Source organism: Drosophila willistoni (genome assembly GCF_018902025.1).
Source record: "Drosophila willistoni isolate 14030-0811.24 chromosome XR unlocalized genomic scaffold, UCI_dwil_1.1 Seg144, whole genome shotgun sequence".
NCBI classification, from domain to species: Eukaryota; Metazoa; Arthropoda; class Insecta; order Diptera; family Drosophilidae; genus Drosophila; species Drosophila willistoni.
The window spans coordinates 7,802,050-7,820,090 of NW_025814057.1; the positions used below are offsets into that span (position 1 = coordinate 7,802,050).

General features: G+C 36.9%; 3 protein-coding genes across 3 annotated transcripts; 1 reads left to right on the top strand and 2 right to left on the bottom strand.

The window, feature by feature from the left end:
- Positions 1–2,883: 2,883 nt before the first annotated feature.
- LOC26529761 (serine protease 3) lies at positions 2,884–3,775 on the top strand. The gene has a single exon (XM_015179181.3). It carries the CDS (start codon positions 2,899–2,901, stop codon positions 3,718–3,720), a length of 822 nt encoding a protein of 273 aa, XP_015034667.1. The 5' UTR covers positions 2,884–2,898; the 3' UTR covers positions 3,721–3,775.
- Positions 3,776–10,286: 6,511 nt separating this feature from the next.
- LOC6638760 (alcohol dehydrogenase 1) lies at positions 10,287–11,270 on the bottom strand. Its single transcript, XM_002061959.2, has 4 exons — positions 11,178–11,270; positions 10,880–11,107; positions 10,646–10,819; positions 10,287–10,581 (listed from the first exon to the last, which is right to left on the bottom strand). Exons 1-4 carry the CDS (start codon positions 11,268–11,270, stop codon positions 10,297–10,299), a joined length of 780 nt encoding a protein of 259 aa, XP_002061995.1. The 3' UTR covers positions 10,287–10,296.
- A 291-nt stretch (positions 11,271–11,561) lies between these two features.
- LOC6638801 (alcohol dehydrogenase 1) lies at positions 11,562–12,520 on the bottom strand. The gene is made up of 4 exons (XM_002061958.1): positions 12,428–12,520; positions 12,143–12,370; positions 11,907–12,080; positions 11,562–11,846 (listed from the first exon to the last, which is right to left on the bottom strand). Exons 1-4 carry the CDS (start codon positions 12,518–12,520, stop codon positions 11,562–11,564), a joined length of 780 nt encoding a protein of 259 aa, XP_002061994.1.
- Positions 12,521–18,041: the final 5,521 nt, after the last annotated feature.

The following is an 18,041-nucleotide window of genomic DNA, read 5'->3' on the forward strand; positions in this document are numbered from 1 at the left end:
TTGCCTACCACCTGCCACTAGCCTTGCCTCGCTTTTACGTCCATTTCATAATACTTTAGTGCATGTAATTGATAATTTTGCTCCCCATATTATTTTCAATTAATTTTTGATGACTTTATTAGGGTCTGGTCGAGTCTTGTGCCAGAGTCTCTGAGTCTTGGTCTTGGCTAGTTATCGTAAATTGTTTTGGGGGGCGGCGTTTATGGCCTGACCATAAAATGGTAATTACTTGCAGTGAAAGGTATGGGCCAAAAAATGCTAAAAAACCAGGTACTCATCATCATCATCGGAGGTCAGGGGAAGATGCTTCAATTGTTTATCATTTTGCACTTAAAAACTACGATCTAAAGATTCATCTACAATTCCAGAATTAAAGAGATGAAATCTTTTCTACTTCTATCTGTTGAGTTGATTTCATTTAATTTTCAAAGTGCAATCTCTGGCCACAAAATTAATTAAAAATGCATTAAGAATGTTTTTTAGAATTCCACCAGCCAACCAACCCTTCTCGACAACTTGAACAACATTTCCCTAGAGAAAATGCCAATTGCAGAAAATACTCTTTCGAACAGAAGCAACAACAGCAAAGAAAACCCAAAGGCAGGCAACCAGCACCAGCAAATCTTTTCCACTTTTCCAACAAAACTCCAAAGTATTTACAAGCCGCCGTCATTTGCAGTTGCATCTAAAAATGTTTGGCATTTGGCAACAACACGCACCAATGAAAAAGTAGAAAATGCGTGGTATAACCCCCTTAGCCATCCGACCTTCTCCTTGAGAGGGGGGGAAAACTGTTTGGATTTCAAACGAGAGCTCATTTTTTTGCGTGAGTCGTTGCATTTCACAAAATGATTTGCCAAGGCGGTGGGTGAGCTCAGCAAACAGAATAACAGAGGGAGACATGAGGAAGGGCAATGTTTATTTTTTTTTTCGGGGGGCAGAAGTTTAAAATTGGCTGGCAGGAAATGCAAGGCGTTTAAAAACCAAAAAAAAAAAAAACAACATACTTTTTTTTCTGTGGCATATATGTGTAGTTTTTGTGCAGATTTTCCCGCTGTTAGTTGAACTTAGAGCCAAGGCAAGCATAACGCAACATATGCCCATGCCCATGCCCATGCCCATGCCCATGCTCATGCCGAGAGATGGCAGACGGCGTGACTTGGATGAGTTATCGTGGCGAGAGACCGACCACGCGTGAGTGTATCACAACTACACTGTAAGCAAAAAAAGGAACAAATGCAACAATGTCATGGAAAGATAAGAAAACTTTCAATACTCGACAAGTTTGTATAATTAAAGAGAAGAACTTGAAACCAATTATAATTGTAATCTTTTAAAAAAGATTATACGAATATTTTAGTATTTTGAGCTTTACAACGTTTTACCATAGCCACAAATTTAATTTAGAGTAGATAACTGATGTTAATGCTATGTTTTCGATCTTTAAAAATAATATTTCAATTATTGTTTAATTAGACGGGGTTGGGTGTGAAATTTTGCGAAAATTCGTTGCTTGTTAAAGAATGCAAAGGTAGCATCGGGTATTCGGTTAGATCATTCCATCTAAGGGCCGGAAAAGATAAGAATCTTAATATAAAGTATATAGAATAGTTATAGCGAATCCTTTTTTATATATTATTAAAAGGTTTGTCTTCTCATTCTCATATTAACTCATATTTCTTCAAGTGTAATTTTTATTGTTGATTATGAATGAATGAAAGTAGGATCTGGTCATATGTGGGTGTTTGTTTGCGTCCTATTCTTTGTATATACATATACATATACATATATAAAAGAAAAAAGGCAAAAGAACATATAAAAATGTTGTGCACTTTTCATTATTTATGACTTGGCCATATTAGAAGTTTGACTGATAAGCCATAAGAAAATAAGAAAACCCTTTGGACATGGTCATGACCAAAAGGAAGAGATAACAAGATTGAGAGTGAGTGTGAAAGGTAGACTAGCATCAAAAACCATGTATTCTAGGCGTCCATAGTTAAGTAACATCATCAGGCCATCAGAGAGGGCATCTTCAACTCAAAGATACAAATCCACGAAGTCTTTGTTCTTTCTATTTTTGCCAGAAGCCGAACTGCGAACCGAACCTATCGCCTAGATGTCTGTGGTTGTGTAGTTGTAGTTGCTGCAGCTGCCACGCGGTTTATAGTTGGTTCCACAGTTGGTTCTCTGCAGACGTTGCCACTGCCACTACCAGCTGCTTCTGCTGCTGCTACTACTGCCACTTGCTACTTGCTACTACATAACTGCTCTAACCACGTGCAAGTTGCTTCTGTGCGCCGCATCAGTTGGCAGCGTATTTTTTGTAGTCGCTGCGACGTCAGCAGAAATCATCATGGGAATATCCAACAAGATGGAAACGACATGTCATGTCAATGTCAAAGTTCCTTAGACTGACACGAAAAGAAGAAGACTAATTTAAAGAAAATTTAAGAATTTTATAAAGAACTATGAAGGAAAGATTTTTTGACAGCAAAAAGGGGTACAAAATAGTTGTTACATTGAGTCCTTAAAATTGATTTTGAAAAACCATCTTATTTGGTTTCAACTTTTACAGTGTACTAATCGAATTCTGAATTTTCACTATTATGGCTCATGCTATAAAAAGTCACATTTTATTTTTGTTATTTTTAGGATTGAAGATAAAGAAACTGTAGAAATATTTTGAAGAATTTCAAATAATGGAAAAAAGTAGTTTGCTCATGTAATTCATTAAAGCATGCAAATAATATTTTAATTAAAATATTCATTAAGCCGATAATACAAATGGATTTTCAATAAGTTGGAACAGATAAGCCAGCCTACCCACTAGATTCAACCCTATAAAAGTGGCGACTACTACACTCATTGCATCAGTAAGTCACGAAAACTGAAACGATGGCAAGTATTCTATTCTGTTTTCTGGCAAGTTTTCTTGTTCTTCCTGCACTGGAAGCTCATTCCAAATCTCTGGAAAGGATTACCAATGGTCAAGAGGCCAAAGAAGGGCAATTTCCTTACATTGTCGAGCTTCATATTGAAGCTAAAATACCTATTGAAAATGGTGTAATAAGAATTGTTACTTTATGTGGGGGCAGTATTATAGCGAATGATTGGATTCTAACTGCAGCACATTGCACGGAAAATGTCAATGAAAAAACACGTGTAATCATCTACTATGGATCGATTCAACATGGACAGGGCCAAGTTAAAGTCGAGGTCGGTCGAAGGAGTATCGTTGAACATCCCAAATATCGAAGGTTACCAACGAAAGAATTATTGAATGATATCGCATTGATACACACTAAATGGGTAGACTTCAATGATCGCATTCAAAAAATAGCTTTGCCAAAGGCCAATCAGCGTGGCGAGTCATTCGCCGGTCAATGGTCACAAGCCGCTGGCTGGGGAAATGTTAAGGATGGCTCCAATATAACTCCCGATCGATTGCAGTGGGTTAATTTAAAGATAATGGAAAATTCTGTGTGCCGTTCCTACTATCGTAATATCGATGAAATTCATTTGTGTGTGGAAACACCAGGACGAAAAGCTACTTGCGGTGGCGATTCTGGTGGCCCCCTTGTTCTTGATAACGAAAATATACTTGTTGGTGTGACTTCATTCGGCGTCATTACCTGTGAACAAGGCTATCCACAAGTTTTTGCTAGGGTCACTGAATACTTGGACTGGATACGTAAAGTTTCGAATGTGACTTCCTAATTAAATGTCTCTAATTCATGAAGTATAAATAAAATTCATAACAGTGTATACAGCATGCAAAAGGGCCTTTTTACTTACATTTTGGACTGTTTACTCATACTTGGATAATTAAAAATTCCATTGAAATGATCCATTTTTTAATTCAGAATAATGCTCAAAATAGTTTTGGATGATGGCGCTTTTAGCAAAAGGTTATTCAGGTTATTCACTTAGTGCCACCATCAGTGGTATTCACAATTAAGTCGAAATTTAATCAGTCTTTCAGTAGAGTACTTCAAAGAAACATTTATTTCATTCATGAGTTCAAGTGCCAGATATTACGTTCCTTAATCCATTTCGAATCAACACTAGCAAAATAAGGTTCGTATTCCTCTTACACTTTTGTTTGATGTTTTAATGATCAAACATGATCATAAATGATTTATGCTTCAGTTTAAGACAAAACCGTTTATACGCCCGTTTGACATATGAAGGACCATCATCATTTAGCATTGCATAAGTATCTTTTAGAGCGAAGAAAAAAAAAATCAGAGGAGGCACAAAAAAAAGGAAAATGAAAATGAGAAGGCCTTTTAAGACTTGCTCTCTTAAAAGCCATTTCAAATAACGCATTCCTTTCGCAATGGGCATTGGGCATTGGGGCGACCCATCATTCAACAGCCTATTGAGTGGGCGTGGCATTGTGGAGCTATTCCAGCATTTAAATTGCCCCCCTTATACCCAATTGCCATTTTGTCCAGTTTATGATGCATCAGCATAAGAGCGTGGATGAGGACATGGACATGAACGTGGTTGGGAATGACTCGAGAGAGAGAGAGATAGAGAAAGGGAGAAAAAAAGAGAGAGAGAGCGACCAAGTGCATCACAAGCAAATGCACTTTCCATTTGCCACGACTAATTTTATGGGCCTTTTTCAGTTCCCTCTTGCTCATTTTTAATGGCTCTGGCAGAGTGATTCCTCTCCACTCTTAACTCATAATTGCCATGCGACGTTGTCTTGGCCCATTATGACAGACAATTGGCAATGGACCAACAGTAACAGAAAAAAAAAACAGGGGAAAAAACCAATACCACAAGAAACTTTTGCCAAGTTTTCGTCAATGCGTGGAAATGAAGACAGCGAAATAAAAGAAGAAGAGAGAACAATTAAATGACAAAAGGCTAAATTTAATGACCAGACTGTCTACTACTGCTTCTCTTGGAGCCGCCCCCCCTCCACCCTTCCCCACTCACTTTTCCCTGCATCGTTCGTTGCCTTTTTTTTTTTTTTTTTTCTTAATGGCCAAATTATTGTCACTTTGAAGTTGGCGCCATTAAATCAGTCGGGCGCTTAAAGGCTAAACCCAAAATGACAATTAAATCGTCGACTGACAACCACAAACCAAACTCTCAGACCAGACCAGGCCAGGCCCAGGATAGAATCAGCATTCGCATCAGACAATTGAAAAGCGTAATATTTTTTAGGCCAATTTTATTATAGCGAAATTCTTAAAAATGTTTTTCTCTAAATATTGATGTGACATTTATGTCAAATTATTTGGCCAACACTTTTTGGCGTTGGCTTTTAAAGCCTTTAATTGACGAGAATCGATTTGTGAAATGTTGTTCGCCTCCTGGCACTGACTTTTTGCATGTATGTATATGTTTTGTGTGCGTGTATGTGTGTGTGTGTGTGTGTGTGTGTGTGTGTGTGTGTGTGTGTGTGTGTGTGTTAGTTAGTTTGTTTATTTTATGTTAGTGAGTTTGTTAGCTAACCAGTTTAAATAAATTTATTTCACACTAATTGGATTTTATGCTTAACAATTTCAATTAGCTTTTTAATTATGTTTTTGGTGTTGGCGAAAAATTATTAAATACCATTAATCAGTATAGGCTAATTTAGCCAGAAAATGCAGTTAAAGTTTATAAATAAATAAATGGAGAGAGAGAGAGAAAGAGAAAGATTAATAGTGTGACATTACACAAGGAGAACAGTTGGTTTAATTTTATTGTAAATATATTTTGATAGTTGATATTAAAGCAAATAAGTTTGGTCTTTAATACAATACAAATATAAATACAAATATTTAATTTAATACAAAGTTTTTAAGAAATCTCTTACATACTTTTTATGTAGGTATAACTATCAACTATCTAAAACATTTTTATTGAAAAGAATGTAGTAATTTATTAATTACGTTAAGTACTTTTATTTTCTTCAAGTGCATCTGCTAGGCATAATATAATGATTTCAACTTCCATATGTGTGTCTCTAGTGTCTTGTATCCTGTATCCAGGACAAGCGCCTACCTATGTACGTATATACATATGTACATACACACAAACTGTAATCATGATATAATCGCATAACCATTATTAAATCATATGCTTCGTCTAGCGCACAATTCATTTAAACATATTAAGCCACCCAAAAAAATACCAAAAAAAAGGTGGAGAGAGAGAGAGAGAGAGAAAAAAAGAAAACTCAGAAAAGGAAACAAGTCGAAATAAAAATCTCAACAACAACAGAGAAAAGGCTACATAAATGCTGTTAACATGGTAACAGAAGGATACCTTCACACGGATACGTATAAATACACACACACACACACACACACATGAGATTTTTAATTTGCGTATTTTAGTCACGTACAGGTAAATCTCAATTGAATCGAATGTGACACCGGATGTGAAAATTGTGCACATTTTCCAAGCATTTACCAAACAGAGAGGAGAATGCCCAGACAATGCCATAGAGATGGAGAAAATATATGGATAGAAAAGGAAAGAGAAATTCACAGCACGAGACATAAAGATCGCATCACTAAACATGCTGGAAATGGAAAACATGTCGTCAAATCTATCTTACAGATACATGAATGACGACTGACGACTGGCTCCATGATTGTGAGAATGGAATGAGATTGGGGAAAGGACCCATGGTCCGTTGCTTACGTTGCCATTACAACAGAAATCATTGGGTATCGACGAGGTAAACATTTTTTCCTCTTTTGCACCTGATTTTTATGAAGGGAATGTCCGAGATGGACAACGAGAGCAAGAAGGATCCATGGAGTGAGCGAGCGTGTGTGAGTGTGTGAATCGACGATGTTCGTTGAGTGTGAAATGTGAGTTGAGTAGGAAAAACACTTTGAGGCACGCACTTTAGCCATTTCCATTTCCCACTGCCCCCCACTAAACTCTTTTCTGACTCTTTCTCTCTCTCTCTTCCTATGTGTGTGTGTGTGTTTGTAAGTGTGTGTGTTGACCTAGGCAACAGAAAAAGGTGGCAAAATTGCCAGGATATAAACGTTTCGTTTGTGTTCACTTTTTGCTTTGATGTTGATGCCCAATGCCGATACCGATGCCGATGCCTTTGCAAATATTGACGCAACACATTAATGGCAATTCAAATTGCCCTGTGGATCTATATCGTAGCTCCCTCTCTCTCTTCGTGTGTGCGTGTGTGTGTGAATGGATTTTATCCTTTTGTGGCCATATTCCCATTGACCATCGAGTATTTAACTTCGGCATTCCAAATGTTTAGAGGGTTATCGAGCTGCTTGCTTAGTTTAGGTCTAAAACGGTATGGAAAAAAAATTAATCCTTAAGGTTTTGCACTTCAATTAGGAAACTTCTGATTCTTCACATTGATAGCTTTGATATTTAAGAGAAGAAAATGTTAGATATATGTACTCTAAATGTAGGGCCCTTAAATTGGGCGCTTAAATTCATGTGATATTATCGAAATTGTTACTGGATGCTTTGGGCTTTGGCAATATACAGCAGCAGCAGCAGCCGTCTCCAGCTCCATCTCCATCTGTTCAACACGTAATTACATTTTTATTTATTGAATTTTCGCCTGAAACAACAACAAGCAGTCAGCAGGAATTCAGGCAGGCCGACTAACCGTCCGTCGTCATCGTCTGAGCTACATAAACAACATCAACTTTTGGCCGAAAAACCAACGCAAAATTGTTTAGCGACAAATTGTCACAGGCGATGACAAGGAGAGGAAGCCCCAGGAACACAGAATCAGCTGCAGATGTAGACTCACTGGACGAACTGAACTGACGGACGGACCGACCGACCGACTGGCTGACTGATGGACGAACTGACATTGCTGACATGACGCGTTGTTGCCACGAAAATATTCCACAAAGTCAACAAGAGGAGCAGCAGCAGCAACAGCAAACCCAAAATGAGGTCAACCATGAAAATTGCACCAGCGGCAGCAATTTCTCATTTTGAGTTTTAGCGAGCAACAACACCAGCAACACCAACAACAACACAAAAAAGGCCAAAAAATTAACCAAAAAAAAAAACATGCAGTTGAAAAAAAGGAAGGAATTTTGCGATGCGGTTCACTGGCTGATGTTGTTATTGTTGCTGTTGTTGCTGCTTGTTCCTGCGGTTGATCGTTGCATGTTGCTCTCGTTGTTGTTGCTGTTGCTTTGGTGGCTGTTGCTGCTGGTGTCATGTCGTTCATCAGCGTAACAATTTTTATTGCTGTTTCGTACCGCAACTTTGTTGTCGATAAAATTTTAATTCGCATTGGCTTACATACTTTTTTATTTTGTTTTATGCGACTGGTTGTTGTTGTTGCATTTTTTTTTTTTTTTTTTGTATTTCTGGCTTATTTGAGCATTATCGATACAGTAGTTAAGACCGATGATTGCAGCAGATTGAAGAGATACAAACTTTTAAAAGCAATTTTTAGATTAAAGCATTGAATTTTTCATCGTTGCTTGTGTTTTTTTTTTTTTGTTTTTTAGCAAATTTTACTTAAAACAATTTTAAGTAAAAATTTACAAATTTCAAAGGCAAACATCCAAGAATTTAAAGACGATGACGAGGTTAAAGTCTGAACTTTTAAACGAATTTGAACAAAGTTGAGACAACTAATGAGAGAATTATATTTTCTCCTCCTTGTGAAATGATTTGATTTACCGTTAATAGATGATAAATAAGATTATTTGACTACAATAATTATTATTCTAATTATATAAGCATAAAAATTATTCGCTTTCTTTTTATTTTTATAGAGCATTTAAAATTCTCTTCAACTTCAATTGGCACTTTGTCTTGCCATTTCATTTTTGCATGCTTCCCTTTGATTTTCTCTCTTGTCGGTTTCACTGAGCCAAATTGATTTATAGCGTTCAAACATGGGTCCAGCGAACGAAAAAAAAAAACAGGAACAATATATATAAAATAAATATATATAGAAACTGCCAAAAACAAAAAAGAAACAAAGAATGAGAGGAAAAAAGGGAAGGCACAATCACGTAGCCAATTATAAACCACAACTAATTGGCCAGGCAAATGTTGCAAGAGGAAATTTACTTTTAATAATATGGTGAAAAATAAATTTTGTGCTAAATTGTCAACATTAACAGCAACATCAACAGTATCAAAGCAACAGCAACAACAACGTCAAAATGAAAAAAATAAACAACAACAATAATACAAGTATACATATAGCCAGTTGACTATAGACCACATTTATCATTTGGCTTGGTTGAAGTTGTTGTTGTTGCTGCTGCTGCTGCTGGTGCTGGTGTTGCTGGTGTTGGCTGCTACCGTTTTTGGTTTGCACGCTTTTGACCTGAACCTGAGCAATGCGCGTGCCAGCAACAACATCAGCAACTGAAACAATGGCAACACGAATCATTGCCAAGTTTAGATCTTATCTTTTGCTTAAAGCAGGTAAAAGTGTTGACTTTTTGCTTGAATGCAAAAAAAAAAAGAAAAACGAAAAGTAAAAAAAAGAGTTGTTCCTTTTTTCTTTTTGCTTCCGTTTTGAAATAATTGAAATTTCAAAATATTGTTTTTTTATATATTTTGTTTTGTTTTTTTTTTGGGTTTTGCTCTACACAAAAATACTTCATTAATTGATGCCCTTTCGCCAACGAAAAAACATTATACAAGACACGCCCTAAAAACATGTTGCAACTCACAAGTGCCACTTTGGGGCTGTCCTCATCCTTCCTACCTACTCTACCTCTCCCCGCCTCCGGTCCACCCCACCCCCATTCTATGGTGTCTTGTCTGTTGTCGTTGTTTAATGCGTTTTTAAAGTGCCTGCACTATACGCCCCATGGGCGTTGGAAATTTGTGCCGTTATTTGTTGGCAATTAGCTTGGCGAATGTCAGAAATGAACTCGGCCACACTTTGTCGCACACAGCTGTCATACAAAATGCAAATGTACAACTCACAAGCCTCTTGGAATCGGACAGCTTTTTGGCAGGCAAACTGCACAGATACATAAATCAGTTGTCACTCGCAATGTTTGTGCGTTTCATCATTAATTTTTGTCAATGCCCAATTAAAATATGAAATGTTTCACAATATATGACAGGCCCCAAAGAGACCAGAAAGTTTATTAGTGACTCTAAAACTAATGATTTCCGTCTTTCTAAGTAATTTACAGATTTACTGTCTCCAGCTTGATCAGTCATTAGAATTAAAGTAATGAGAGAACAAAGAGAGCTATATATTCTATATTTACCTTGTTGTAAACCTCTTATACTACTACAAGCAGGTATATAAGCATTCAAACTAAGCGTTAACTAAACTAATTTAGGCTTTATTTCTTAGTCGGCCAATTGCTTTGCCCAATGATCTGGAATTTTCACTTCAGAAATCTCTCCCAGATCTAACATAAAGACATCTCCATTTTTGCTGTTTTCAATGGCTTTTACCAGATTTCTGGCACAATCCTCAGCTGTTTGACGTCTTATTTTTGAGACTATGAAATGTATTGGGGTCTCGAAATCAAAAATTGTTTTGCTTGTCATGTCATCAAGAAGCGAAGTTTCAGTCAATCCTGGACAAATAGTAACAAAGGATACGCCAAAATGCTCCAAGTAGAAAGGGGCCTTAAATAAAGTGAGAACAACTTGATTAAAGGCAGAATCCTTCCACTAAAGATTAGGGACTTACAGCTAATGATCGTGTAAAACAGGTGACAGCAGCTTTACTTGCCGCACAAATCGGATAGAGAGGCTCCGGTTGTAGACCCACAACTGATGAAATGTTGACAATCATTCCACCCCGACCACCTTTAGATATGCTCATATAATCCAGAGCAATTAAGGTGCTATGAATAACACCCAACTGAAAGTGAATTAAATATATGATTTAAATATAGTTCAGATAATAATTTCGATTGCATACCAAATTAATTTCAATGGTCGGATTAATAAGTTGATCATTCAAACAGCCACTTCCATTGATAATAAGATCAAAGTATTCTAAACGTTGACTTGCCATCTTATAGGCAGCTTCTATATCACTTTTTTCTATTATATTCACTTTTTGATGAAAAATTTCAGTGCTAGGAAATGATTTTTGCCATTCTGCTAATATTTCATCATTCTCTGCCAAATCAAATATAGCAAGAGACTAAAAATACACGAATATTATATATTTGATTAGGTACATACATATATACTTATCATCACATCCGACTGACCTTTAATTGCTTTTCTAGTAGCTCTGAAATACATTTCTGACCTATGCCACCAAAACCACCGAAATAGATGACATTTTTATCAGTTAAGTTCATGTTGTTGGCTTCACATTCAATTCTTCACTGAACTCAGAACGATTAGGTTCAGTTTTAGATTACTTTACTTACCATATGCTTGATTCTCAACACTTTTTTAAATATATATGACTCTAATTGATTCCAAAACAAAGGCTTATATCTATAATTAAAGGCTCATGCAAAACCGTCAAGGACTAAGCCAAAAAAGTGGTCAACCTCACCTTTATTACTATGGGCCAATTACCCTTAATTATTAATATACATATACACTCAAATTAAAGTTTATAAATAAAAATAAATCATTTGAGTTTAATCATCAAATTGATGTACCCAATGATTAGGTATTTTCACTTCCGTAATAGTACCCAACTCTAGCATAAGGACATCACCATTTTTGCCCTCTTCAATGGCCTTTACTAAACTTCTGGCACACTCTTCAGCCTTTTGACGTTTTATTTTGGGGGCTATTTTATGCAATGGAGTCTCAAAATCGAAAATTGTTTTGCTAGACAAATCATCTAGAAGGCCAGTATCCGTCATGCCAGGACAAATTGTAATGAAAGATACACCAAATCGTTCATAATAGAAAGAAACCTGTAATTAAAATATATTTGTTATATATTTCCTTTACCAAATTTGATTAGTGAAGCTTACACCCAGGGAACGTGTGAAACAGGTGACAGCAGTTTTGCTTGCCGCATACACTGGAAATAGGGGAGATGGTTGCAGGCCGACAACTGATGAAATATTTACAATGAGTCCACCTCGACCTTTTTTCGACTTATCCATATATTCCAAGGCAGTCAATGTACTGTTAATGACACCCATCTAAAATTTAGTCAACATTGTTTACCAAACTTTATGTGCCGCGTAGTTAGTTAGTTAATTACCAAATTAATATCCACAGACAGCTCAATGAGGCGATCATTCATAATGCCACTTCCATTGACTATGACATCAAAGTAATCCAAACGTTGACTTGCTGCCTTGTAAGCAGCTTCTATATCAGATTTCTTGGTGACATCGACCTTCTGGTAAAAAATGTCCGTATTGGGAAATTTCTTTTGCCATTCGTCCAAGATTTTAGTATTCTCTGTCAAATCGAATATAGCTAAGGCCTGAAAGAAATTTAATTTTATGAACTTTGTTTGGCTATTGACTATGCGAAAACTGACCTTCAATTGTTTTTCGAGTAGCTGAGCTATACATTTTTGACCTATTCCACCAAAACCGCCGAAATAAATAACATTTTTTTCAACTAAATTCATCTTAATGCTGTCACGATCAATCGTCGACTGAATTGTCAAGACAAAGATTAAATTTGCTACAATTTTTAGCAGCCAGTTTTATTTTATTTTTACCAAATGTGTGCTTGAGTCTTATCATTTTGTTCTAGTTATGACTCTGACTGATTACCGGGGGGTCCAAGTCGAATCATTGGACTTTAGTGGCGTTCTATATACAAAGTCACAGCATCTGGTTCTTTTTCTTTTTGTTTGTGCTGTTTTATTGCTGTTATGAGATTAGTTTGTTGTTAAAATTATTCAAACAAAATACAATGTCAAAACAATTTTTTTCTTATATATGGTTATTTTTGATAACATCAACTTTGTATTAATAATTTAGATTGCACTTTTGCCAAGTCATTATATCTATACAAAATGTGCATGCGTCAACTGTAGAATAGAATTATCTCAATTAAGAGTTGTTCGAGAATACTTCTTTGGAAGTTTTAGACCTTGATAAGTTTGTTTTTTAAAAAAGAGCTAGATTATGTATACTTAAATGGCATTAATAAGAAAAGTCATAGATAAAAGAAATGTACATGGTAATGTCTCTCTCGATGAAAGTAGATTTTAAAATGTCTGTGTTAAGTTTTGTATTTAAGCCACATATATGTATGTATCTTGAGCTCTTAAAGTAACATTGAACTGCTTATTATTTGTGTCCTTTCCAATTTTCATTCATGTAATTAAAGACTCAATTTATTGACTAGTTTTTTTCTGCCTCCCTTATCTGTGTGTAAGATTAATCTAAGCTAGTTAGTTTAAGGAGAAAGCTTTAAGACTACATTCATTCATTCATTTATTCACTTGACTTAATTTTTGGAAATTTATTTCATTTGATTTTCACTTGACTCTCTGGTCCTGGGGCCAAGCCAAAAACTTCAATCAAGTAACACACAGTGAGTAAGCGTGCATGGGTGTGAGAGAGAGAAAGAGACAGAGCGACAACTTAATTGAATTTTCTCTTCAAGCTGTTCGCTAGAAAACTTTTGTGGCATTTCTCACAGCCCCCGCTCTTCCCTGCTCTTCTCCAAAGACATACCAATTCTATTGCCACAACCGCTTCCACTTGCTGCAGTAGTTGCAGTAGTTTCTAGTCACCGCAACATTTTACATATGCATTTTATTTTGTAGAATTTATATTCAAGTGTTGGAGCTAAACAATTATTGGCTGTCGTTCTATGAACTAGAAAATTTGCATATTTCATTCGAGTTTTTGCCTTTGACCAACAGTCTTTAGTCTCATGGCAATATGTCAGTGTAAATTTTGATGACTGACAGAGATTGTCTGGCTCCCTTTTTATAACCCGGCCCAGTCTCTGAACTCCCCCAGCTCGCCCGCTCTTTAGAATGTCAGAGACGTGCCATGGATGCATTGATTTTTGCATTTTCATTTGAAAAACAGAAAATCATATTTCAATTAAAGCCCGAAAATAGCCAACTGGTAATAATCGAAAAATGGATTACAAAAGGTTTACCCATTCCACGTTGCCAGATTGATTTTGATACAAATGAATGGAAACTGGGATAGAACAAATTTGGGGTTTGAGGTTTTTTGGGGGGGGGGCTGTCAGTGTTTTGAACGTTGGCAATTTGAAACAAAATTTTCGGCAATTTACCGAACGAGGCATACAAATTTGTTTGTTTTGCTTAAAGAGAAAAGCAAACCAGTAAAATTGCCCATATCACATTGGACCCATGTATTGACAGAAAACTGACAAAAAGGATTCCACCAAATGTGTCATGTTTGATAAAAAGTAAAATAGAAATAGTACAAAAACAGCAGGGTAATTGTGCGTTGACTATTATTTGTCTAACCGATGTTTGATTACACTTATCTTTGGCGAATTCAAAGCAGAGGGATAGGATGTAAATGAGATTCTTTCTTTTAGATGTTGTGGCACTTCAAAAACTGAGGAAAATGGTGCTTTATTCGTTTTAAAGATCTGAATAAAAATTTTAACTTTTTGAAAAGGACTATCATAGTCGAATATTAATCCATATACTAGTCCTAGAAGAAGTATCCTGGCAAAGTAAAATACCCGCCTATTTTGCAAGGGTATACAAAAAATGTGCGGGGGATGAGGTGAAAATATCGGCGAGGTGACACTGGTCGTGATGGAGGTGACTGCTGTAGGTGGTTGACGTTGGGTAGGAGATGAACCGCATGCTCTCTCGCCTGTCTGTCATGGGTTAATTTCGCATGCAAATAATGTCACGTGTTGTATTGCCATTTTGAATGGGAGAACTTGATTAAAATTCAATGCGACGTTAATTAAATTCTGTCAATGCAATTTACACGAACAATTTTTATACTCACTCTACGCTCCAGTTTCACACCTTCTCTTGATCACAGTTCTTTTTGATGATATGTTTGTTGCAAGTTGAGTGGGAAAAATGAAAAAGTGCGCAAATTTGTTGAGTACTCTTTAAGGCAGTATTTATCACTAGTTCATACAGTCTCTTAGAGTATCTCTCTTTTCTCTATTTTTGCTTTCGTCGCACCTACGACATCATTTTAGTTTAGTGGCTCACGTGGCGTATGAGCAATAAATTACAAGACTTGCTCTTGGAAAAAGTTTGTTATTGTTGTAAGGTTGAGTCTCTCTGTTCTCTACTGTTGAGACGGAATTCCGGTTGCATTGTGCCGCCGTTAAGTCTAGACAAAGCAATCATAAATAATTTCTGCATAAAGACGTAATAATTTGCCTTTCGCATCACCCTCACCTATCCCCTACCCCCATGACACTACTCTGCAATCTTCTACTCCTTCTCTGACTCTCACTCTGGCCAAATATTTTGTTATTAAATGAAATTGCAATGTTTGGCCGCTGACCACGATGAATGCAAAAGGTCTGCTTTCCGTTCCCGCAATTCCCGCTCGCCCCCTTGGGGCTTCAGGACGAACTACTCATTATGAGTGCAAGCGGTAGAAAAACATTTAAAGGGAGAGAAGGGCGGAAAAAAAAATAAGGAAAATGTTGACTTGCTTCTGCGTTTTCCACTCCTGTCTGGGAATTTCATTTTTGGGGCGGCTAACTTGTTAGAGGATGCATAGGGGTTGACTATTGGGAGAAGGGTAGATGGGAGAATGGAGCAGCAGCAGGTTTGGTCAGTCCTCGTTTCACTTTTGCGTGTTGTTAAACGTTTTTATGAATTGTTCTTGTTGGAGTTGTTGTTATGATGCGGTTACCACTTGTCCGGCTGGGGAAAACTAGCTACTCTGCCGTACTCTGAAGTTGTCCACGGATCTAAAGGGATGTTGTGCGTGTGTTTACATGTGTATACCCTAAACTTTCTAAGGTATATGAGAAGAGAAAGAAAAGAAACATAAATGATTAAGCTTTTTGCGGAATAAATCAGAAAGTCGTTGTTGTGCGTCTGATAATAATAAAGAGTATAGAGAAATCGTGGTAACATAAAGCTCTATGTTACGCTTGGGCCAACTTATTGTGCTTTCTTTCCCAGTGTGTGTGTCGGCCATTTAATGAAATTTTAAACATTTTTGTGTTCCAATAATGAAATGCTTAGGGTTTTGTTCAACCAATGACAATGGGGAATACACTCTCTCTCCCTCTCTTTCTCTCTCTTTCTTTTTCTCTGTCTCGCTTGCTTTCTCTAGCTGTCTCGTCCATCAATTTCCAATCAGCTTAAAGTCCTTCTTGAGAGTTTAAACTGTGTAATGGTTCTGTGTGCATGAATATTCTTGTACATGAATGACAAAAATTTGCCAGTACTTTTTTTTGTAAGAAGGTGCGATCCCAAAACTAGACAGACGAGAGACGGAGATGAGTGAACGGGAGGCGGCTGGAGAGAACTCGTTAAAAGTTGCCACTTTTCCCACGTCGAACTCAACTGGAAAAGTTTGCCATAAATAATGTCCTGGCCCTACGTCAATATTAACAAGCAACAACAAGGACGCCGCCGTCGACGGCGACAACGATGACTAAAAAACTTTCGAGCACTTCAATAAACAAAGTGACAACTTAGCCCTTACTTTATTCCCCCTCTTACCTCTCGTCCCAGCCCCACCACCTATCTGTTTCTATCGTTTTGCTTCTCTTTGCCATTTGGATTACCTGTAACAGTTTATTGATGTTGGCTTTTTAGCATTTTGAGCGGAGTGTAGGGTGGGGGAAGCCAGCAAGCGACAAGCGACATGAATAATAAAAATTTCGTGGCAAATGGAAAATGTCAAAATAATTTCTACTAAAAATGCCCGCCAGTTGTTGTTGTCGTTGTTGTTTTGGCTCCTGTGGTTGCTCCTTTACTTTGGTCTACCCGCAGGGCATTCGTCTTTCATATCCGGCTTTGAACTTCCGCCTCATGCCGCCCACCGAAAAATGAAGGGAAATTGATTTTTGGCTAGGCTAAAGACATTCAAAGAGACAGAGAGAGAGAGAGTGAGCCTGAGATTACAGGGTGGCCTAGGCGTCATGTTAATTAAGTGCTAGTTCTTCTTTTCTTCTTTAGTTTCACTTCTTTTTAAAGCCATGAAATATTAATCACCGCATTTCAAGTCAACTCAAGGACAGAGCCTAGTAACCTGAATAAACTGAAAGATGAGGCGAGAGAGAGAGAGACAGAGTGGGGCAGAGAGAGTGAGAGGGTAGATAGGTCGCTGAGCTGACATATGTGAGCAGAGTTAATTAACTGGTGTGCTAACTAGGCAAACTCACACACCCCCAACACACTCTACACCCACACCCACACACACACACATCCAAACACATTTCCTTTTGATAAGAGCTGAAAAATGTGACTTAATGAAGTGCAAAATATGCACAGATTTTCTATGGGTTATATACTATAAGTATACATATGAACACAATAAGGCAGAAAGAGATCGCTCACATAGAGATAAAGCTCGTTGTGGTTGTAATTTGAATTAAAGTCATGGTATATGTAAAATTTTTGTCTCTTTAATGTGGCAAAGTTAATCAATTTTATTGAACTTTTCACTATGGATGAGTCGAGGTTTTAAATATGAAATGTGAGAATAGTCAAAGCTTACAAAGGGGTTGGATGATGATGCCAAATTTGGTAGTTCGAAACGGTTAACCATCAGCCTTTATACTTTATTCCAATAGGTTTGTAAGTATAAATAGTTTTTTATGCCAAGTCCATTGCAAATCGAGCAGATACACTTGGATAACGTTTTAAAGATAAATATTAAATTATTCTTGCACAAGCTATATTTCTCAAACAAGTAATTAGATGAGGATATTTAGTAGATTGTTGATTACTTGTCTTTGCATTTTTATTAAAAATACAGTAAGCAAATATATAAAATTAAAGCATTTATTTAAAAATAGGTTAAATTTAAAAAAGAATCTACTAGGCAATATTTGCGTTGTGTTGTTGCTTTTGGTTTCCGTTTCCTGCCTGGCAGCAGCAACAACAACAACTAGTGAGGCATGGCCCAGAGCTAACCACGACCAGCAATTGTGACCCCTTTTTGGTTTCAACATTTAATATGTTCTTGGCTAAATGCCAACAGATA

Bases quoted from the DNA above. Each gene is read 5' to 3' on its own strand.
- LOC26529761 (XM_015179181.3), top strand. From the start codon at position 2,899: ATGGCAAGTATTCTATTCTGTTTTCTGGCAAGTTTTCTTGTTCTTCCT.
- LOC6638760 (XM_002061959.2), bottom strand. From the start codon at position 11,270: ATGAACTTAACTGATAAAAATGTCATCTATTTCGGTGGTTTTGGTGGC. The intron at 11,108-11,177 runs GTCAGTCGGATG...GTGTATTTTTAG, and splicing joins TACTAGAAAAGCAATTAAAG to TCTCTTGCTATATTTGATTT. The intron at 10,582-10,645 runs GTAAGTCCCTAA...ACTTTATTTAAG, and splicing joins GTTTTACACGATCATTAGCT to GCCCCTTTCTACTTGGAGCA.
- LOC6638801 (XM_002061958.1), bottom strand. From the start codon at position 12,520: ATGAATTTAGTTGAAAAAAATGTTATTTATTTCGGCGGTTTTGGTGGA. The intron at 12,371-12,427 runs GTCAGTTTTCGC...AATTTCTTTCAG, and splicing joins TACTCGAAAAACAATTGAAG to GCCTTAGCTATATTCGATTT. The intron at 12,081-12,142 runs GTAATTAACTAA...ACTAAATTTTAG, and splicing joins TGTCTGTGGATATTAATTTG to ATGGGTGTCATTAACAGTAC.